At 45.7% G+C, this 23,817-nt stretch overlaps 1 protein-coding gene and 1 long non-coding RNA gene across 9 annotated transcripts in view; one reads left to right on the top strand and one right to left on the bottom strand.

Annotated features, from left to right (window-relative positions):
- Positions 1 to 853: 853 nt before the first annotated feature.
- Positions 854 to 23,734, bottom strand: LOC148394805 (uncharacterized). Of its 5 annotated transcripts, none has more exons than XM_088380075.1 (3): positions 23,365 to 23,734; positions 13,664 to 13,817; positions 854 to 11,522 (listed from the first exon to the last, which is right to left on the bottom strand). In XM_088380075.1, the coding sequence occupies exon 3, from the start codon at positions 5,034 to 5,036 to the stop codon at positions 2,889 to 2,891; it is 2,148 nt and encodes a 715-aa protein (XP_088236201.1). In that variant the 5' UTR covers positions 5,037 to 11,522; positions 13,664 to 13,817; positions 23,365 to 23,734; the 3' UTR covers positions 854 to 2,888. The 5 variants fall into 5 exon arrangements, with proteins under 5 accessions (XP_088236201.1, XP_088236202.1, XP_088236200.1 ...); XM_088380076.1 differs by lacking the exon at positions 23,365 to 23,734 and adding an exon at positions 20,460 to 21,661 and having other exon boundaries at positions 854 to 5,251; XM_088380074.1 differs by lacking the exon at positions 23,365 to 23,734 and adding an exon at positions 20,460 to 21,661 and having other exon boundaries at positions 854 to 11,497.
- Positions 18,135 to 23,817, top strand: part of LOC148394806 (uncharacterized) — a 42,544-nt gene continuing 36,861 nt past the window's right edge. For 2 of the 4 annotated variants that reach the window (XR_015859305.1, XR_015859307.1), the window contains exons 1-2: positions 18,136 to 18,283; positions 18,829 to 18,886. This is a non-coding gene — a long non-coding RNA (uncharacterized LOC148394806). Of the gene's footprint in view, positions 18,284 to 18,828; positions 18,887 to 23,817 lie in introns of all 4 variants that reach the window. The other 2 variants (XR_015859308.1, XR_015859306.1) reach the window with 2 other exon arrangements.

Below are 23,817 nucleotides of genomic sequence, written 5' to 3' on the forward strand. Positions count from 1 at the left end.
AGGGCCGTTTTATCGGCCAGTTTTGAGGCTGCATGACGTCATTTTCGGATCGAACCGGGATTTTATAATCGCGCTGTAGCATTACGTCACACTCCCGATTCTTTAACGCAGGGATGTCAAAGTCAAATGCACCGAGGGCCAAAAAAACAAATGTGCTACAAGTCTAGGGCCGGACTGGTTAAATGTTTATTTAAACATATTGAAATGAAAGTAGCCTAGGGGTGCTCTCTTAGGGGCTCTAGAGCAGGGGTCCCCAACCACCGGGCCGCGGACCGGTCACGTTCCGTGGGTCACTTGGTACCGGGCCGCCAAGCTGCACAGAAAAATATATATACGTACGTATATATATATTTTTTTTATCGACGATCAATTAATTCATGTCAAGACGCTCGTCCCGGTCACGTGACATGTTTCCCAAGTCGAGCCCGCAAAGCTAGTAAAAATGACTCTATTATTTAGAAAAATATATAAAAATTGGCGATTGTCTCCCAATTACATCCGTCGGTTCAGGTCAAGACGCTCATCTCAGTCACGAGACATGTCACCTCAGTCAAGCCCGCAAAGCAAGCAAAATTGAGCAAGAAACAGCTGTTTGAAAACTTCGGAGGGGTAAAAAAAAAAAGCCCAATGAGGAGACGGAAGGAGAGGAGGCTACGACTTCTAAGTATCGGAAAGCTGCATTTAAAAGAATATTACTGGTGTCCTACTTAAAATATGGATTTATCGCCACAGGTAACTCTGACGCGCCAAGCCCACGCTGCATAATATATGGCGACAGGCTAGCTAACGAGGCAATGAAGCCTTCAAAACTACTTCGGCACATGGAGACCAAGCAACCTGCATTAAAAGACAAACCTTAACCACTTCGGGTGTCATTGTCTCCAATTACGCCTAGATGGGACAGACTCGTTTCTGAGAAACAAGCTCAGTGCTCCCACTAATTCAACGTAATGGTGATGTGGTATATGTTTTTTGCTGCTTCGCTGGTCTCCAAAAAACACTCGGTGGTCGGTGGCTGTTTTCAGAAAAATAAGCAATTCAGGGACCACGGCTGATTGGGAAAAGATTTTATTCAACCAATGTCAGAGTGAAGTCTTTCCAAAAAGTTGAGTGGCCCAAGGCATGGATGTAAAAAAGCCCCCCCAACCTCTGTCAGGCCCGTATCTTTTATACCTGGCAAGGAGCTGATGTCATGGCTTTGTGCACCAGCTGTGGTTTTCAATCTACTAGTTTACTTCAGTCCTAAAAAGGAGATCTTGACCAGCGCTGTTGGTGATGGACGACAACAGCCACTTTACCTTATTATAGGATTGCACACATTGCTGAAACTGAATTCTCCCTGACCAGCAAATATAGAATAGAATCGTGTCACTGACGCCAGGTGGACATTCTAAGGCCATCTACAGAAATAAAGAGGGAATTCCAAATTACACTTCATTCCCCCCTTCCGGGACAAAGTAATAGTCCCGGAAACGGTCTAACAACAGATGACATCGGTAAAGGTCCAAACATCTTCCCCCAACCAAATTTTATATATGCTCACGTCTACAATTTGGCCCAAAAATCCTCAGCCTAAATCACGCTCAAGGCATGCTACGTAAGGTTATTGTAACTAGGAAAGCTCAAACTATTTAGTTAGCCAATTGCTCCCTGACAACAATCTGAGGCCTCTCAGGAACCACAAGTAAAGAAAATTGAAGTCCACATTATTCAAACGACGATACCACCCCCCTTAGGTAATACCCTTACAACGGTGACAAATTGCGAAGTAATAAATTTGGTGTGGCCCGTTAGAAGCCCCAAAAAGCTACCGGCCCTTCCTCAAGAAAAACCTCGCCAGTCTAATGACAAGGAAAAAGAGGAAGGCCCCTTCTACTAACCCCAGCGGTTCCCCTCACCTGGTGTCACCCAGGTGTAAGGAGCCCTGGCACATTACAATCCACAAAACAGTATGAGCTCACCAAACAGTATGGAAATGGAATGACATGTCCACCTATCACCAAACAGTGAAATTGTACCGTCACATGATCAGCAGGCCAGCAGGTAACAAAATGAGGTAAAAATATTGGAATAAACAATGAGGTATATAGTAATGAGGTATCAAATCATGCTATCAAAACAAGCCCCCGAAATGTCGCCCCCCTTCTTCATGTGTAAGTGCGTGCCGAGGCAGAGTCCATTCCCCGAATCTTCAGCGATAGAACGTGCTGGGTATCACTGCCCAGGGCCTGCTGTCCATACAAAGTCCTTATGTCCAGGTCACTGTCCATAGAGTCCCTTGCACGGCCCCGGTCAGCATTCAGAGGTTCTGGAACGAATAAGAACTCCTGCCAGTATCGTGTGATGACAATGGCACTCAGCGCAAAACACATGCAACTTTGACACAATAACGATGGTAAACTGGTCGCGGGCTGGGCAACAACATACGGTGGATCACATTCCAGTGGAATCATGCAACACGTCACACAAAAAGGAAAATGAAAACCCAAGGAAGTGGTGCTACGCCGATGGTCCCACTCCTTCATCCCCTAACTTTGGGTTTTCATTTTCGTGTATAGCTCTATTTTTTGTATTTTTCTGATATTAATTCTCCTCTCCCATGCACTCCCCTTATCATTTTGTTATGTTTAATCCGAGTACCTGTCAGTCACTATCATTTCACCAGAGTACGTCAGATCAGTCTTACAGTCGATCGGGAGCAGCGGCATCTGGGTCTGGTCCCTTGGCATTACCACGCCTATCCACCGTAATATCATGGCCTTTGCGCAAGTCATTATCACAGTGCAAAAACAAAGCATCACACATAGTGATATCCCGAGCGCCCCCAACACCTGCGCCACTATCGTCCCTATAGGTCCCAGTCTATCCTGTATCCAGCTGGTTGCTGATCAACCAGCGCCCTCGGACGGTCCAAAAGAATCTCGGATAACTTTAAGCGCGTCGATGATACTGGTAATGTTGTCGGTGTTATCAGGGATCAAAGTGTAGCAAGCGTCATCTGTCAAGTTTAGGGCTATGCACAACCCCCCTTGCCTCGCCAAGATATAATCCAAAGCCATGTCATGTTTAAGCAGGGTCAACCGATGGCTCTTTTGGGTAAGTGACAACTGTCGGAAGCCCTTGATCGTCTCATTCGCAAATCCCCGGAGGGTATACGTAATATTATCAATGTGATCTGGCAAAAAGGTCACCCCATACCAGGGAAAGATCCCAAGGCCCCATTTTTCTCCCAAGCTAATTCTCCAATGGTACGCATCCGTAGTGTGAAACGCCGCCATCTCCCTCTTGGCCCTGCTTGGGACCGCCTGATAAGTCTCCCCCTCTGGCTTGTGGCCCCTCTTTATTGTCATCACCTCAAATGGGAGCTTCAGGGTAGCAGAATAGCAGCAACCCAACCATCCATACGGCAAAAACAAATAAGCTTTAGTCCCACATACCCACCAGATGTCTCTAAGGCTACCTATGGTTGTGTTTCCAGGCACCGTGCGATTCTCCACCATCACCGTAATCGCATTATAGGAGTCGGGCAGAGGAAAGGTCACCGGATGGATGGCTCCCCTTTCCCCCCATGCTTCACCTGGGAATTGCATAGAGTAATAGTCGCAATCTGCCACCCCCATAGGCAGCCCCGGACCACCGTGAGTCACATTAGAGCAAAAACAGGCGGGCACCTTTATAGATGGCACATCTATGGATTCTGGCACCGCAACTTGAATGTCCTCATGCACGGCGAGCATATCCAAATAGGGAAGGTCACTTATCCACGCGCACACCCCTGTGGGCTTAAAAATCTTCCTGACCTGAGCGTCAGTTTCAGGTGCTTTCCACGACTGCTCGTACACCAACCAAAGCAGTAGCCTAAGTTGGCAATCGTCGGATACCGGCACCGGAACAGTCTGAAAAACAGCTTTCAGCGTACTTGGTGATTTTACCCTTACCAAGCACGGCCCACTCACTGCCTTGGACGACTTGATCGAATGCACCATCAGTTGATACCACATGTTTCTTCCTGCCCATTCATCAACCCCCGGTAATGCCAAAGCATCGAACCCATAAGCCTTCCAAGCAGCTTCCCGTCTTGCCATAGCATGCAAATTGGTTCGCACCTCCGCCGGGGACCAGTCCGAGTCCGCAAAGGCTTCGTGGACAGGTCCTGGAACGTCAGGCGTCGGCTTTACCGCCTCCGCCGTTGTCATGAGCGTCCTCGACGCGGCCGACTGCGTTTCAATGTTGTCGCCAATCGTTGTCATGGATACAACGTCAATTTTGATTGTGACTGCCTTCTCCGTCTTAACATACTCCGTGACTGGGCTGTCTGGTTGTTCGTCATCAATTTCTTTTTTCTCCGTCAATGTCACGAAAGTAACACTGTCTACCGTCGTTTGGTCGCCCATGCGTTCTGCCTTTCCCACTCCCATTTTGAAACAGGTACACGTATAGTTTCCGAAATCAGTCATGCCAATTTTTGTCAGAAATAGAGCGCAATCTCCTAACACCTCAAATCGCCTATATGTATTTCGTAACAGTACATTGTCCACATGTGTTCGCTGGGCCAGGGCAAGGATGTTACCGGTGTTGTCTTCCCATTTGGCGGTGTGTCTGCACAGGGACCTTCCTGCCCTTGCGCAATTACATGGCAGTATGACAGCTCTTCCCAACACTCCCTCAACATTGCTCAATGTAACGCTCAGGCCGGACTCTGTGGCGGACTGGGCGTCCGTCACTGGGTCCTGTATGGTGACCGTGTCCATTGGGGACACCATCTCCGGTGGTAGTTGGTTCGGTGTCGCTGTGTTGGGGAGAGTCACCTGCATCTGGGGAGGGCGCGTCGTCAAGATTGACATTGTCGAACTGTTGGCTTCCTCGATCGTCGGCTGTGTCGCCCCCGATGTCCTCAGGAACAGATACAGCAGACACGTTATCCACCACAGCTCGACCTTGCCCGTCTTCATCCCGATCTGGAACCCTGGGCGACTCTTGTTCTGGCGGTTGTTCGGAGTTCTCGCAGCCACGACTCCCTCTTTGGGGTTCTTCATCTTTGGGCACCTTGACGCAGTGTGTCAGATGGTACCAAGTTGGCGACCCTTTTACTTGCACCGCTGTTCCGGTACAGCGGACAACTTCAAATGGCCCCTGCCGTCTTTCGTTGTACCACTTGCGGCGGAACACTTTCACATACACCTTGTCTCCTGGCTGTACCGTGTCTTTAGTATTTGCTTCGAGTCTCTCTTGTGCTTCTTCTTGTTTCTGCCTGTCAACAACATAGGTGGAAATATTCCTATGTATCGTGGTTAAATGTTTGACATAGGCTTTCATTTCATCCTCCAAGATTGACAGGCTTGGGCCTTTCCCACTGGTACGCAAACACGGCGAAGGCATGCGTCTACCGGTTACCAATTCATGTGGGGTCAAATGCAAATCGCGTAGTTCACTCGACCGGCAAACCATCAGTGCCAGTGGTAAGGCAGCTATCCAATTCAAGCCTGTATGTTGACAAATTTTGGAAATTCGATTTTTTATGACGCCGTTCATTTTTTCACAAATGCCTTCGCTTTGTGGATGATACACTGCTCCGAGCCGCTGTTTAATTCCCAATTTTTGTATTATGATTTTGACCGTTTTATCCACAAACTCTCTCCCGTTATCTGAAGAAATCCTATCCGGCAGACCCCATCTGCTGATAACTTCGCGGCACAGAAACTTGGCCACAGACTGAGCATCTTTCCGTTTAGTTGGACAGGCCTCCGGCCATCTTGAAAACCGGTCTACGACCACCAACATGTATCTTTTCCCTTCGACAGGTTGTATCATGTCGACAAAATCCACCACTAGTTCTCTCATGGGGCCATTAGGAGTTGGGATATAACCCGTGGGGGTGGCTACCCCTCTTCTCACATTGTTTTTCAAACAGATTGCACATTTTCCAATTACCTGGTCGATTTGTTCGAGTAAATATGGCGCCCAAAACCCGTATTCTGCGGTTATTTTTCTCTTTACCTCCCCCCTTGACACATGGGCCAACCCATGTGCCTCTTGGATTAACAGTCCCAGCAAATCTGGCGGCGCCACTACCAGACCTTCGTGATTTCTCCACAGTCCAGTAGGGTCTTGACTCGCCCCCCTTTGCTCCTAAAGGTGTTTATCCATCGGGTTAATGGCTGCCTGCATTAAGATTACATCCTTGAGTGTGACCCTGTCTTCGAGGTCGACCTCATGCGTAACCAACAAAACTTTCCCTTTCTGGCTGCCTTTCGTGACAGCCCTGGCTGCTTCGTCCGCCACTCTATTCCCCTGCGTGACTCTGGACGCATCGGACTTGTGGGCAGCACATTTTGCAATGGCTATTTCTCTAGGTTTCATCATGGCCACCAGCAGCTTCATTATCTGCGCATGATGCTGGATGGGGGAACCGTCAGTCTTCTTGAACCCCCGATTCCTCCACACAGCACCAAACAGGTGGCACACGCTATGCGCATATGCCGAATCTGTATAGATTGTCACTCTTTTCCCTTCTGCGAGCAGACATGCTTCTGTTAACCCCACCAGTTCAGCAAGTTGGGCCGAGGCCCGTTGTGGCACCACTTCGGCTTTGATCGTTACAAACTCAGGTCCCTGCGCTTGCACGACTCGATAACAAGAGCCGTCTGTCCAAAGTTCGAGATCCGCTTCCCTCAGGGGGATAGCTTGCAAATCGGACCGCAGTCTAGAGTATTTTTCTGACTCATGCAAACAATCGTGGGGGTCCCCATCCTCTGAAGTTGGCAAAAACTCAGCTGGGTTTACAGTATTGCACCTTGCTAGAGTGACATCCTCTTGCTCCAAGAGCCTGTAATAATCCCGGAGCCGGGGTTCCGTCAAGGTGTACTTGCCATGGTTCAACAGAGTCCGAATACTATGGTGAGTAAGAATTGTCACAGGATAGCCCATGGTGATAGCAGAGGCTTTGTAATACATCAAATAGACTCCAACCACAGCTCTATAGCATGGCGGCAGGCCCATCTCCACCTCGGAGTAGGATGTCGAATAATAGGCCACAGGTTGGGGTCCAGACCCCCGTGCCTGTAGGCTGACAAAGAATTGCACATGCAAATCTACCCCCCGCTGAGCTTGACACGAATAACACAAACTTTTTGGAGTAATCCGGTAAAGCCAATGCCGGAGCCTCTTGCAATCTTGCTTTGATTGTTTCAAACGCCACATGGCCATCCTGTGTCCAATCCAGAGTGGCGTGGAGATCATTATTGCCTGTGTCTTTGATCATAGCTCTTAGCGGCCCTACCAATTTGGCGTATTCTTCGACCCAAGAGGCCGAATAACCCGCAATTCCCAAAAAGGTTAACATTTGCCATTTGCTTTATGACCATTTTCTGCCAAAATTTGCAACAGTTTGATCGAGTCTTTGTGGCACGTCTCGACATCCGATGCACAGACAATAATGTCGTCCACATATTGAATAACAGTGCCCTGCACCTGTCTTTCAAGCCCTTCGAGATCATCCTTTGACACTTTGTTAAACACATGAGGGCTATGTTTGTAACCCATAGGAAGTCTCTGATATTGATAAAACTGTCCTTTGAACGTGAACCCGAACAGTCCTTGTGATTCGCTACTGAGTGGGACACTGAAAAAGGCGCCACAAAGGTCCACCACTGAGAAGCATTCCGCGTCCGGCGGAATCTGTGCCAGCAGGGTGTGCGGATCTGGCACATCGGCTACATTGTCAATCACCACTTCGTTCACGGCTCGAAGGTCATGTACTAGCCGGTGGGTGTTGTCAGGCTTTTTCAAGGGCAGTATTGGTGTATTACTAAGAGGGGTCTGCGTTACCCTCAACACATTTGCCACGAGCAATCCTTCGATCTGTGTTTCAATCCCCCGCACTGCTTCCTCCTTCAGGGGGTACTGTGTCTTCCATGGAGGTCTGCAGCCTGGCCGAAGATCCACTGTTACCGGTTGTGCTGATTTTACAAGTCCAATATCCGTACTATGGCGAGACCACAGGTAGTCGGGTACCTGTCGGAGCATGTCTTCTTTAAGTTGATCTGTCGTCATACTGAGGATGGAGTCGTGTGACAGCTGCACTGTTTGGGGCTGTCCATGTCCATGCGCTGAAACCATGATTTTCATGAAACATTTATCAACACTCACCCACAGAGCATTGTTTCCTGCCAGCGGGGAAAACTTGAGTGTTTCCGCCTCCGCCATCATTTCTCCTACATGTTGCTGCTCCCAGTCTTCTGCTATCAACAAAGTCACATGTGGGATGCTATTCTTGACTTTAAATTCCTTGTCAATGAATCCGTTTCTCTGGATTTTCATGGCCACTCCCTGTGGTCCCAGGATAATGCAAGTGCCGTTCAATTGCACTTCTTGAGGTTGTTGACGCAACCACTCTTCTGCCTGTGCCTGCGTTAGGACTTTGTGATATTGTAGCGTGCAGTGGACTGGGTACTCTGGGGTCCTTGCTCCTGGTCTATTGGAGCGGATAAACTTTTCCCACTTCTTGTATGGTTCCAACAGGTTGTCGCTGACATCTCCCACCCAAAATACAGTGGGTGTTGACTCCCCGGACCCTGACTTCTTCATCACCTTGTGGCACGTTTTGTTTGGTATTTCAACCTCACATCCATCGGGAGAACACTTTATGGTACAGTTCAATCCACACAGGGCATCTCTGCCGAGGAGGGCAATAGGTGTACGGTTTGACACCAGGACTGGAATTTTTATTGTGTGGTCTTGCCAGCAGAGCTTTACTGGTCTTGTGGAAGGGATCAGCTGTTTAATACCCTCGAACCCTATTGTCCGCACAAAATGACCGGACATGGGGAGATGTGTAGCGTCTTCGGGCCGGATACAAGTGAAAGCCGCTCCGCTGTCAACCATAGCTGTCAAAGGCTGATCATTTACTTTCACTGTTATTGTTGGCTCCTGTTCCGGACCTGACACTACCAGCTGACATCCCCCCTTAGGGCACTCTGGGCACCCCTAAAATCCAGGCTCCGGTCCCCCAAAGGGGTTTACCGGGCCCTGAGGCCTTTGGCCTCGTGGTTTGATTCCCCCTCTGAAGCCACCTCCAGAGGAGTTGTTATAGGGCCTATCACACTGGCGAGCCATGTGGCCTGGTCGTCCGCAGTTATAGCACGCATTAGGTCTCTGTTGTGGGCCCCCCGGGAGATTAGGCCTTCCTGCCCGTCCTTTGTCTCCACGGGCCGTGGCTCCCCAGAGATGGGCCGGTCTGTTTCCCCATTGAGGGGCTGGGCTGAAGGGCATCGCCATGGCTGGCTGCGGAGTTAGGCCATGCGGGGACGTGGGCTGTAGCATGATTTGTTGCGGTGGAGCTTGCACCACGACTGTCTGCTTCTTTTCCTTTTTATTGTCCATGAGCTGCACTTGGTTCAGCCTCCTCACCACTTCCTGGTCCTGCTCCTTTTGAGCCATCTCCTTCTTGCGGAACCAATCAACTTGATGGGCGATGTGATCAGTGTAGACATTAGTCGTCATGCTTCCCAGTCCCACCACTTCAGCCAGTTTGCTCCTCACTTGCACGGGCAGACCCTTTTGGATCTTATCCCGCAAGATAGATTTTTCCATTTGGGTTGTATCTGGATCATTTCCTGTGATGTGTCTCCAAGTCTGATATGCTCTTGCTACGTATGAGCGTGAGTTCTCTGTCAGTCCCAGGGGTTCGAGCACAATATTATCAGGGTTTACATTGGTCGGGTACGCTGCCTTCAGTGCTCCCCACATCTGGCCTCGGACTGCTGCAAACAGGTCAGAGTCATTTGCTGATGTTGTAGCAAAGCGATGTAAGGCTGCTTTTCCCAAAATGTCTTTCATGGTATGGACTCCCAGCACGTTAGCCAGAAGCCTCTTAATGTCTCCTACCGCGAATTGGGTTCCCACCATGCACTCCTCCAATTTGGATATCCAAGGGTGTGCTCCGTCTTGAATGGTGGGTAGCTTCTCAAGGATGGCTGACATGTCGGAATTCTGCCATGGTTTGTATTCCAGCTGTTGCCCTCTCACCAAAACTGGTAGGATTGTATTTGCCCGCCTTGATCTTTGCTCCTGGCTCAAAAGGGATGCTGGTATTTTGGATACTTCTTTCTTCAGCTCGCGTTCAGCAACCTCCAACCTTTGCAATTGTTCCTCCAGCTCCTCTTGCTCCCTTGGTTCCACACTCCAGTCCAATTCCTCCAGGCATTGCTTTTTCCTGTTCTTAATGCTCATTAAGGCGGTTCTTTTCCAATCCTCCATGGTCGTGGGGGTGGAGCATGAGGTAGGCGTAGGATCCTTGTCTCCCCCGTCATCATCACTACTGTCGCTTCCACTGTCGGTACTACTAAAATATGTTCTTGTTCTAATCTTTCTCCCCGGAGTGCGTCCTTTTTCCTCCGCTTTTTTTCAAAATGCTTTTGATTGTGGGGTCATAGCCCCCCGCTGCTCCTTCAGCATCACTCTGGCTGTCATACTGCAGCTCCTTTCTGGTGTAGTCAAGAGTGTCATGCTTCGCAAACCGTGTTTTATTTCTTTTGCGGGCAGGGCTAGGGTGCATGATGATGGTGGTCTTTGCTCTTCCTGTTTCGACAATGTCCTTATCCTCCGTCTCCAGCTGATAACTTCCTTCCTGGTTGATTATCGGAAGTTGTGGATAGACATTTCCACGGTCTTCACTCACATCATACGGTGGGGGATTCTTAACAGGGGACACATGTGAAAAAGGCATGTTTGCTTTTTCCATTAGTGTCTTAGCTTCTTCCATATTTTTCTGCACTTCAGCTTTAATTTTCTCTTTTCTCTGTTGGTACTCTCGGTTCAATTTGAGTCCCTCTTCTTCAAATATTTTTAACAATCCCAATTCCCATTCTCTTTTTTCCTTCCTCTTTTCTCCTCTTTTTCCTTTTTTATGTCCTGCCTTGTATGCTGATACTAGTACACGTATAGTCTCAACTACTTCCCTGTTAAAAGTCCCTTCCACCGGCCAAGGCCTCTCGATGTCAGGCCATCTCTTATTCCATCTTTTGGATATTTCTTTAACCCCCTTAATAAGTGGGTAGTTTCTCAGCACTACCTCGATGGGGGTAGTCACCATTGGACTAGCATAGTTCCTTTCTCCCATTTTTTTTTTTTTTTGGATTTGGTTTGATTGCAGGTAACAATATCAATTAAACAATGGACATACGATTTTGCCAACCTCAGATGGACCCCTTAAGACCGGCTGTCTCAATTGATATTCGATCCGGTGTATTCCGTTCGCGCTATTTCTGTACCTGCATTCAACTTATGTTGGAGATGACACCTTGTTTGAAAAACAATTGTTCACAAGTTTATGATGATCAGTCTGTAGTCAGTCTGCTATACAATCCCTGTTCTCAGGTTAGAGTGACATGCAAGAGTTTGTGGACAAAATCACACTGGCCTTAAGAATTTGAATGCGACGCTCCACGAAGCTCTTCTCCAGACGACTTGGAAGTTCAGTCTGTGTCTCTTTGTCCCCCTGGAGAAACGGATGTATCCGCCGTCTCAGGTTTTTTATGTAAACAGAAAATCAGAAGTATTGAGGAGAGCCCCAGAGAGCAATATCAATAATTGGTTTTTAATTTTATCATTCTGTCTTTAATTTAAATTAACAAGTTGGGCTTTTCTGCAACTCCAATTTCTCATTGCTCCCAGAGGGTCTAGGGGGCGCCAGCTGACCCTAGTATTATTTATGAGGGGCCACACTCTTTCTTGAGATGCATACATGCACATCTATATTAGTGTCGTATTAGGTAGCATTCCCGTGCTTCTTGTTTCTTGTTAGACAGCTGTGGCACATTAATTCTCCTGGGTTGCAGTTACCTCAGGACCTCCACTGTTGGTCATGCATTCTTTTGCTCCTTCAGCATGCCGTCCTCCATCATCCTGTCACATTTTCTCGCTACCAGCAGGGTAGGCCCCAAAATGGGCATAACTCCGGCCCCACGCCCCGCCCCCACGTCACCCACACGGGGAGTGCCTAGCCTTGAAACACGGTGGGCAGGTACAGGTTGGCCACTCCCTGTCCCGCCCCCGAAGCCAGATTCCCCTCCCCGAGCGGGCACCGCAGGCGGGCACGCGCCCCAGAGCACCGAGAAGCACACTATCCTATCCATTCCATTTGTTTCTTCTACAAGCACTCACACGCACTCAAGAGCACACACACACTTACTCACGATCGCGCACACGCGCACACACGCACGCTCACATACACACACCCATGGGTACACTCACACACACATAGGATCCCACACGTCTCTGCACGCGCAGACAATCACAAACAGACGCTATTGAGCGATAAACGCTCACGCACAAACATAGAAGACAGAGCAGGATTCGAATCCATTCCACGTTTTGCTGCTTGCCAACTGCTGCTATGCAGTTTGGTGTTTAACAGTGCAGATATGCACTGACAAATACGCACGTCTTACTTAACCTTCATTTCGTTTCTAATAGCGCTTTATATTTTCCCCTTTATTTTCTGCAGAATTTAACTTAAGTGTGCACACAAATTACTTTTTTTTCCCAAGGTATACCAATCCTTGCACTCAAGAGGCCTCATTGCCACGTTTTCCCTTTTCACACAGAGGGATTTTCTCTACATACAAAAGAGCCGACAAGCACCTATTTCCCAAACGCGGTCTGTACAGGCTCAAATTTATCAAACTTTGACAGATGTGCATCCTATTATGACACGTCCCCATAGAGGAATCGAACCGCAAGCAGATCGTATCAGCTTAATCAATATTCGAAAACCGCCAGTCCTACGTTTTACCTGGGGGCCTCTTACACCAGCATTTAAATCGATAAGCCTTATAACTCACATACACCTCTAATTCGATCAGTGCCCAAACGACGTGGCTTCGCGTGCATCATTCTCTTCGGCCCACAGGTCCCTGTCCTGGCCGGATATTTCCTCCATCCACTCCCACAGTACGGCTGCCAAGGTTGCGCTCGTTCCTATTGGCCAAACGCGGTCGACGCAACCTCCCTTTTGCGTTGGACTTTGGCAGAGACTAGCACGGCCACCGAACATCTCGACAATCGCACTTGGCGCTTGCAGTGTCCCGGCTATGTCCCAGGAATTTTTAACCTCTGGGGGCGAGGTGGTGTGATCTATCTCTTGTCACAACATAGTTCAATCGTACCTGTGTTTTCGCCACAATCACACAGCTAAAATTTCGATCTTCCGCGGGACCATTGAAACGACTAATTTCCACGTCCACGTTTTATGGGACTTCCTACTATTTTCGTCTCGTGACAGCCAACCAGCGTTGTTCTCGACAACCTGTCCTGTTTCACATTCGCCCTCCCTGGAGCGTTTATTTCTTCTCGTTTATCATTCTCACAAGACATGTCATTCATACAATTCCCAAAACGTTTTGTTACTGTTCCCTTTTTATTTATTGTTTTTTATTTATTTTTCCTGTTTTTATTTTACTTTTCTTTCGCTGTCTCTATTTGGGGCCACTCCCACTTCAAAAGTCGCATTATGACGGCTTTTGACTAGGAGAGACAATTTTCCCTGGAGCCCGCCGTGGCCCCGTCAGATCCGTTTAACTGTCCTCCGTGCGGGAGACAACGCTCCCTCCCCCCCTTTCCAAGAGCGAGCATGCTGCGGCGACTTTGAGTGCAAGCAACTCACCTCAATACAGGTCGTCGGCCGGCCGCTGGATGCTCGCGGAGAGAGCGGACGGGACGGTCCCCTGGAGAACACGAATCCTGTTCATGACGCCAAAAATGTGGTATATGGTTTTTGCTGCTTCGCTGGTCTCCAAAAAACACTCGGTGGTCGGTGGCTGTTTTCAGAAAAATAAGCAATTCAGGGACCACGGCTGATTGGGAAAAGATTTTATTCAACCGATGTCAGAGTGAAGTCTTTCCAAAAAGTTGAGTGGCCCAAGGCATGGATGTAAAAAAGCCCCCCCAACCCCTGTCAGGCCCGTATCTTTTATACCTGGCAAGGAGCTGATTTCATGGCTTTGTGCACCAGCTGTGGTTTTCAATCTACTAGTTTACTTCAGTCCTAAAAAGGAGATCTTGACCAGCGCTGTTGGTGATGGACGACAACAGCCACTTTACCTTATTATAGGATTGCACACATTGCTGAAACTGAATTCTCCCTGACCAGCAAATATAGAATAGAATTGTGTCACTGACGCCAGGTGGACATTCTAAGGCCACCTACAGAAATAAAGAGGGAATTCCAAATTACACTTCAGTGAGTTTTATTTTCATGTCGTTTATACTTGCATGCCAGTCGTATCATTTCATTTCATCGTATTAATATATTTATTATAAATGTATTATCTATTTATATAAATATATTATATATTTTTATAAAGTCCGGTCTGCGAAAATATTTCTGACACGTAACCGGTTCGTGGCGCAAAAAAGGTTGGGGACCACTGCTCTAGAGTGCCGAGTTGACCACGGCACAAGAAGAAATGACCACTTGCAACGTTTGGATTAGGTTTTATGCGCATTTTTAATTTTATTGCTTACCGTATTTGCCGGTGTATTGGTCGACCTTTTTCGATCCAAAATCGACCGAAAAAAATCGACCTCGACTTATACACCGAGTCATAAAATTTAACCTCGTATTCATCGCTTCAAATGTGATGGTAACCAAGGCCGTTTCTCATGCATCTCATTGTGCGTTGCACTTAGAAAATTTGAACCGGGCGGCGTGCGCGAGTGCGCGGCCCGCTGGAAGTCGAATGAGGCTCCGCGATCTCCTCCGCGGTGCTTATAAACAGCCGATCCGCTCGGCGGGGGCTATTTTCGGCCACTTGGCGCGTGCGCACGGCCTCCCGGATGTGCCGGGCGGGTGCGCGAGCTCGCCGGCCGCTGGAAGTCGAATGAGGCTCCGCGATCTCCTCCGCGGTGCTTATAAACAGCCGAACCGCTCGGCGGGGGCTATTTTCGGCCACTTGGCGCGTGCGCACGGCCTCCCGGATGTGCCGGGCGGGTGCGCGAGCTCGCCGGCCGCTGGAAGTCGAATGTGGCTCCGCAATCTCCTCCGCGGTGCTTATAAACAGCCGATCCGCTCGGCGGGGGCTATTTTCGGCCACTTGGTGCGTGCGCACGGCCTCCCGGATGTGCCGGGCGGCGTGCGCGAGCTCGCCGGCCGCTGGAAGTCGAATGAGGCTCCGCGATCTCCTCCGCGGTGCTTATAAAGTGCCGATCCGCTCGGAGCTATTTCCGGCCTCCCGTTGGTGCCGGGCGGCGTGCGCGAGCTCGCCGGCCGCTGGAAGTCGAATGAGGCTCCGCGATCTCCTCCGCGGTGCTTATAAACAGCCGATCCGCTCGGCTGGAGTTATTTCCGGCCACTGCGCATGCGCACGGCCTCCAGGAATTTGAACACATTTCGTCAATAAATTTCGCATATTTCTGATTGAATTTTGAAGTTTAATATAATGCAACAATTGAGCTCGACTTATACAAAGGATATATCATAAAATCGTAAATTTCCGTCGAATTTTAGGGGGTTGACTTATACACTGAGTCGACCTATACACCGGCAAATACGGTAAATCACATTTTCTCGACGAGCTGAGCACGTTTTCTGATTTGTCCCCCTCCCGTCACTCTGGTTAGGTGGCATAGTACCCTGTCACCCATAGACGTCTATTAGACGTCTGGTCTATGTATAGACCTAATTTAGACGTCTAAAATTGGTCTCGGTATAGACCTGCAATAGACGTCGAAATTAAAAACATCAAATATGATGTTACATCATACTTCGTAATATTTCGTAATTTTAAAGTCTGAACCAGCTGTGAGTTATATAACTAATGTACAGAAGTTGTTTGGATTTGTGTTTAACAATCATATTGATCCCTACATATGAATTGGTTATTTCTGTAACCTGATGTAGACGTCTATTTTAGGTTATTTTATAGACCTAAATTAGACGTCTAAATTACGTCTATATATGGACCTAAAATAGACGTCTAAATTCGGTCTATATATAGACCTAAAATAGATGACAAATTTAAATCCATTAAATATGAGATATTAAACCATAAACCAGCTGTAGGTTGTATAAATAATGAACAGAGAGTGCATTGCTTTGTTTTAAACAACCATTGATCCGAGTGAAGTGTGGTTATTTCTGAAACCTGATCCACGTCTATATTAGGTCTATCTGTAGACCTAATTTAGACGTTTGTATTAGTTCTACACTTAGACCTAATTTAGATGTCTATTTTAGGTCTATAGAGTAACCTAAAATGCACGTCTATTTTAGGTCTCCAATAGACGACAAAATTAAATCCATCAAACATGAAATATTAAACCCAAAACCATTCTGAAAATTGAATTGAATTGAATTGAATTCATTCATTTCAAACAGGCAAACCACACATAACCGATCAAATGAAGACACACTCAAAAACTCAAGCAAGGTGAAAGTCATTCAAACTATGACTCTGTACAAACAACAGATACAAACGGACAAAAATCCACTGCACAAAATAGGCAGAGCCTACTTGTTTGAAAAGGAATGGGAAGTTGTATAAATTCATACACTATTAATATTGTACAGAAGTTGTGAGGCTCTGTTTTAAACAACCATTGAACCATGTGAAGTGTGGTTATTTCGGTAACCTGATATTAGGGCTATGGAATAACCGAAAATAGACAACAAAATTAAATCCATCAAATATGATCATATTTCAAAATATAAAACTCTATAAAACCAGCTGTAAGTTGTATAAATAATGTACAGAATTTTAAACAATCCTTATTAATTTTAACCATATGTCTACTTGGAGATTGTCTGACCATGTGGGGGATTGAATTAAATACATTAGATCAGGGTGTCAAACATCCGGCCCGCGGGCCGTAACCGGCCCGCAAGGAGGTTCAATCAGACCTGCGTTCGATCAGGCCCGCAGGATAATTTAAAAGTGAAAAAATGCATAAAAGACACGGAATTAATATTTTCAATAATATGCAATTCATGGATTATCCGCTATGGGGCACACTGTTTTGATCAGAGTAGAAGACAACATTGTTTTGATCAGAGAAGACAGACCCAACACAGCAGACTGTAGCAATGCACCAATTGCTGCTTGTTACGACGTTGTTTCTACCCTGGTCTCTACCCCTCCCCTACACCCTCATTAGCCAAAATGTCATTATCCAAACAGAGAAAAGTTGATACGGAGTGTAGAATTTTCAATGAAAAATGGACCACGTTCTATTTATTCATAGAAATGCACGAAAAACCTTTGTGCTTGGTGTGTTTGCAACAAGTTTCAGTTTTAAATATTCGACGCCACTACGAGACTCTTCACAGCGAAAAATATGACGGCTTGCAAGGACAAGTGAGAAGAGATAAGATCAACGAATTGCAGGCAGGTCTGAGGAAACAGCAGTCAACTTTTATCCAGAGCCGACAAGTCAGTGAAGCAGCGGTAAAAGCCAGCTAACTAATTGTCAGCGAAATAGCATTAGGATCAAAGCCGTATTCCGATGGTAACTTTGTTAAACGATGCATGATGAAGGCGGCTGAACTTGTATGTTCCGAGAAACGACAAGCATTTGCTAATATTAGCCTGACTAGGAATTCTATAGCAGAGAGGATTTCGGACCTATCAGCAGATTTTGACAGCCAATTGAAACAGAGTCAAGTCATTTATTGCATTTTCCATTGCAATTGACGAGAGCACTGACATCACAGACATGGCACAACTGGCCTTATTTATTCATAGAATTGATGAGACATTGACTGTTACTGAAGAGTTTATTGAGTTGGTGCCAATGATGGACACCACAACAATCGATGTCTAAGGAAATCTGATGTGTTTCATGAAATGTTTTGTAAAACGAATGTTCATTAAATTTCAACATTTTCCTAATGTTCTTGTGCTTCTTTACACTGAAAAAAAGGAAAGACATGATATTTTGGTTATTTATAGCAGACTATGGCATAATTTTAACAGTCAGGCCCACTTGACATCTACCGAGGCCGCATGTGGCACACAATGTGAAATGAGTTTGACACCCCTGCATTAGACAGTATACGCCAAAAAAATAGCGTTTGGGGACATATTTTACCTCTCCCCACTAGGGGGCAGAAACTCGAGTTTCGGGTTAAAAGTAATCGCTTTTATTTCCGGTTCCGGTTTGTCTGGTAATAAAATCTGGGAAGAAGCGATGAGTGGGTCTTTTTCTTCGAGTTCCAAGAGTCGACGTTGTTTCAGAAAAAGAACAAACCAATTTACTTTTCTGTAAGACAAACAAGGGCTGCATTTTGGTGAGTAATAATTTTGAACAGAGCATGCACTGTTATGTTTCAAGAATGTTTTTGCGAGTAATTTCTTTGTATGTGATTGTTGGGTGGTGGTTCGGTAAAGTTAACATCCTTTACTTTTTAAACGTGGTTGAAACCTATTCATCTTACGTTTTTAATATAAGGCATTTTATGTTGCATGAAATGTATGAAGTGACCCATATAAACTACTTTTACGAGTAGTTAGAGTGAGCGTGTTTTTTCATTTGCAGGGTATAGATCCCAAATTTGAGATTTTCGGATGGCATGGCAAAGATGTAATTTCCCTTTTTTACTCATGTAGTGATTTGTGACTCCAAATTTAGCTCAAGCAGTGGCATGTGAAAATGTTGGTTTTTATCTGATGTCATTAAAATGTGCACGTAACTTTGTTTTGCGCTCAAGAGGGCTTGGAACTGCAAGGCAAATCATTTCTAAAGTTAAAATTGTGCTGTGCCATGTGATTAACAGCGGTTAATGGGTGATTTGTCAAATCAGACATGTTCTTTTTCCCTTTCCCTCTTTGTCAGACTCCAAGCCTGGAGAAAAGAAGAGCATCTGTATTAAAAACTGACCGGACTCCACAAGGTACAGATTGATCTTTGAGTTATTCTTGATTGTAGAAGTAATCACAACTGCCTTGCGTTATCTTTGGAAATTGATCTGTTATTGGTGGTTTGAATATACTTATGTATGCTCAGCTACTGTCGAGCATATGCAAAAAGTGTATGTCGTAATTGCAATCTTCAATATGGAACTTGCATTTCTGACATGTCATTGCTTTGACTTTCAAATGTCAAAGTGCAAAATAAAACCCAGGTTTACCCTTTACATTTTCATCATTTGGATAACAACTTGTAGAACAAGCAATTTTATCAGTATTATTTTAAAATAATGTGATTGGATATGTACAACAGCCAAATTAAATTGCACCACATTCTAAGGCACAAAAATGCCATCATTTTTTTTCAAACAGGGCAAAGTATATCATTGGAAAATGGTTCATTTGAATCTTGCAGCTAACACGTGCTTCATTCTTTAACAGCTAGGAAGTGCCGAGTTACATGGTGGATAGGATGATAAAAGATGGTGCGTGAGTGTGTATTGGATTTGGCCCAGACGAATTGGCTGAGATGAAATTCCAAATTTCAAAGCTTGACATGGAAGACCTGAAGAAGGGGGCCTGAGTAGGGGTTACTTAAAAGTTACTTCTTCAAAATTAACTATTTTTAATTGGTGAAGGGGAATTTGTTGGTTGAACCAGTAAACCTCCATTCCCGTTCCAAATTTCACCAGAAGATGGTGTCAAAGTCAGATTGAGCTAACATAATAAATTAATAGCTTAAAAAGTTATCGATCAGATGAAGACTTGTTCTGAAGCACAGCAACACACACTTTTGGAGTATGTTATATTATTTTGTTTTGCTATAATATACTTTGAAACTGCTTGAATATTTTAATTTACTAACTCGGGAAGCCCATGCTCACCGTTAGGTGATGAGAATGAGACATGTTAATCTCAGTTAGAGTAAGCTGCAATATACTTAATTTTATTCTGCTCTGCAATATTGTATAGTTAGTAGCAACTTGAGCAGCATCATAACACTGATGTTTCATTTACACATGAATGTATTAAGAGTTGAGTAAGAACAAGGGGCTGACAGTGATACCATGGGTGGAAGACTGCAATCCCATGCTTGAGCTTGACCTAGAGGTCACCAGCTTGTCAAAATATGTTTTGAAGATGCTTGAGTGTTTTAACCTGCTAACGAAGAGAATCCACGATCATAGGTATGATTATATGTTAAATTGACTATTGTGAAAGTATGTGCTATTATTGTGATGATGTTTGATTAGTATCAAACATGCATGTAATATTGATGTTCCATTTACACATGAATGTATGAATGTGAGCGAAGACAAGGAGGCGGAAAGGGTTAATGGTGATACTAAGTGGTGGAAGACTGAGGTCCCACATATGAGCGTGACCTCGCTCACGTTCATCCAGTTGAATCCTAAACAAAATGCTGTTTGACGGAACACAAGTCAGAGAAAAAACATTTGCAAATGTCACGTTGATGGACAGTTGACAAGATTTGGGAGTGGGAAACACGATGAAGCATCCCTGAGAAAATTGTTATTTCCGCGAGAACATGGTCACCTCATCTGGTTGAATCCGGTTGAGATGAAGGTGCAGTCTATTCTGGAAGCATTTGGGTTATCTGAGGCCAATGTATGATGTCATGGAAAAAAACTGGTACGTGACCAAGCAGGCATAGTACCCACGAACTGGACTGGTATAAAAGGTTCGTTCGGACAAAGAGCATCGCTCTCTCTCTCGCCCAGTGGCGATGGGGAAACATCAGGGGTATGGCCCCTGCGGCTACTGCCGTGGGTCGAGAACGCCGATTAGACAAAGATAGATTTCATTCTTTCTGAGATTAACCCAAGGTCCGTTAAGATTAATTTATACTATGTTTAAATTGGACTTTTTTATTTTAAGCTCAAAGACAGGCTAGGAGATGCAGACCTCGGTGCAGGAGAGAGGAGCCATTTTTCGGGCGTCGTCATCTCCGTTCTTTAGGCCAGCCTGTTCCTTTAAACAAAATTCGGATTTTGGAACAAGGAGAACTGATCACTTGACTTTTTCCCCAAACAGCATTTTAGATCTCTAGCCTCTTACCCTTTTTTACTATATTTTGAGTTTTGAATCGAGATAACTTCGAGACTGAATAATTTTTGCTCTATTGAGAGTGGTGAGTGGAAATTATTCTTAGTTGTTCGAACAATTGAAACTTGTAATTCTCTTTCTTGCTTATTCATTACATTTCTACTTTATAATCATTTAATTTCGATTAATGATTATTTTGATCTTTTATGATTTAAATCTCTTTTCTTTCTCTATCATAGTCATGCTTTAAACCATTCAGTTCTTTTTTAAATGAAGACAGCTTTAATCCTTGACATCAGAGAGTGTCAGAATCTGGTTCAAAACCATTAATTTAAACTCAGCTAGTGTGAGTGTACGCTAGTGAAAATAAACGAGTTCCTGCGGTCTTAACAAAACTATTCTGAGCTGATAACAAAAGCAACAATCTTAATAGGAAAGGAAAACCGCTAAAACGGCCGTGATCGAGGAGATCCTGGGTCTCGACAAAGTAGTTACTCAACCCTCGGGTTTCTTTGATTTCAGCGGGACTGGCGTCCGGAAATGACGGAATTAATCTAACAATAGATTAGTTACCTGAACAGCGGTTAGACTCGGAACGAAGCTTCTTTCCATACCGGCTTAAATCAATTCTCGTCTCCCCTACAGACTGCGTTACTGCAGAGGGGCTAAAGCTCCCAAACTTTTTCAGGCTAGCGCCCCCTTGGCTCCCCAGTGAATTCCTAGCAACCCCCCCCCCCACATGTTGTGTACAAATCGTCGTCCGTCGATTATTTATTATTATTATTTAGACCAGGGGTCACCCCGCGGGCACCAGGTCGCCCGTGAGGACCACATGAGTCGCCAGCAGGACTGTTCTAAAAATTAGCTCAAATAGCGGCACTTGTCAGTGAACTGCATCTATTTATTTTACAGTCAAACCTCGGTTTTCGAACATCCTGGTTCTCAAACAAATCGGAATTCGAACAAAAAATTTGAGATATTTTTGCTTCGGTTGTCGAACAAAATTCAGAGGTCGAGCCTGGATGCCGACTGACTCCGTTGTTATTGTATTTTCGTGACTTTGAGGATTGTATTAACCCCTAATCATGCCTCCAAAGAAAGCAAGTGGGAGCAGTAAAGCCATCCTAAAACACAAAGACGCTCTTAAAGCAATGCGACAGTGAGCGCCCGGCGCGCTGCGGTTGTGCGATCGGACCAAATTGAGCTCCTTGCGCACTGAGGTCCACATACATTTTGGAAAGTACATCAGGACTTTAAAAATATTTTCTAAATATTAGCGACGGCTCTCTCACAATAATGCGACCAGCGCGGTGCAGTTGCGCGGTTGGCGACGCGTTACTGTTGCGCGTTCGGTGGTGGGCTGCAGTTGCGCGATCGGACAGATATGTGCAAATGAAAAAACGTTTAAAAAAGGCGGGGTTTTTTTGTCTTGAAACGGATTTTTTTTTTTTTTCCATTATTTCTAATGGAGGCGGCTCGGTGGGGCACTGGGTAGCACGTCCGCCTCACATTTAGGAGGGTGCGGGTTCGATTCCACCTCCGGCCCTCCCTGTGTGGAGTTTGCATGTTCTCCCCGGGCCCGCGTGGGTTTTCTCCGGGCACTCCGGTTTCCTCCCACATTCCAAAAACATGCTTGGTAGGCCGATTGAAGACTCCAAATTGTCCCTAGGCGTGAGTGTGGGTGCGAATGGTTGTCTGTCTCTGTGTGCCCTGCGATTGGCTGGCAACCGGTTCAGGGTGTCCCCCGCCTACTGCCCGATGACGGCTGGGATAGGCTCCAGCACGCCCGCGACCCCCGTGGGGACTAAGCGGTTCAGAAAATGGATGGATGGATGGATGGATGGATGGTTCGATAAGCCGGGGTGAAGGGACTCGTCCGTATCTAACCACCTGTGTTAAATTAATTCTACCAGAATCAATCTAATTTCTTTATGACGCCAATCCCTCTCAAGTCACCCGAAGCGCGTGCTGAGTAACTCAATTCGAGGCAAGTCATCGAAATGACCGCGCCATAATGATGGCCCCCTTCGGTAGTTTGATGCTTTTGTTATGTTACGGATATTTTTAGATGTCTTTGTTAAGACCTCAAGGATTCATTAATTTACTAGAGCGCCCTCGCCCTAGCTGAGCTCAAGATAACTACTTCGAACCAGATCTGACAATTCCTGATGTTAAGGATTAAAGCTGTCTTCACTTTAAAAATAATTGAACGGATTTAAAGAATGACTATGATAGGGGAATAAAGACATTTTAAAGTTGTAATTACTGCATATAAAACCATGCTCAACATAGTTAATATGAAATAATCGATAACCGAATTAGGGATTAAGAAGAGATTTAATGAATAAGCAAGCAAAAGAATTACAAGATGAAAAAACAAAAAAACAAGACTCACCCACTCAGAACAAAAGAGGAGACAAAAGGTCTAAAATCCTATTTGGTTGAACAAGTCGAGTGATCGGCTCTCTTTTGTTCCAAAATCCGAATTCTATTTAAAAAAAAAAGGAAAGGTCGTAGCCAAAAAAGTTAAATTGGCGACTTCCCCTTTCTGCCCGGAGCGGCTGTCTCCTCTGCCTTCCTCGAAGCTTAAAATTTGACAAAGTCCAATTCGAAGACTCTGGACATTCATCTTAGTAGATTTTGGTTCCATCTCAAAAAGAATGAAAAATCCATCTTCGTTATTTTACTGCGGGCAGCGTCACGGCCATCGCCCTGACTAGGAAGAAGCGCGCCCGCTCTGTGTCCAGGCAATACATTTATAGGCTTCTGTCATTACCTCATTGGAATATGTAGGTGAAAGGTCAGAATCCCTGCACCACTGGTTGTCTTGCCAACCTTGCTACAAGCA

Source organism: Syngnathus floridae, chromosome 7 (genome assembly GCF_059516105.1).
Source record: "Syngnathus floridae isolate MCC-2025c chromosome 7, RoL_Sflo_1.0, whole genome shotgun sequence".
Lineage (NCBI taxonomy): Eukaryota > Metazoa > Chordata > Actinopteri > Syngnathiformes > Syngnathidae > Syngnathus > Syngnathus floridae.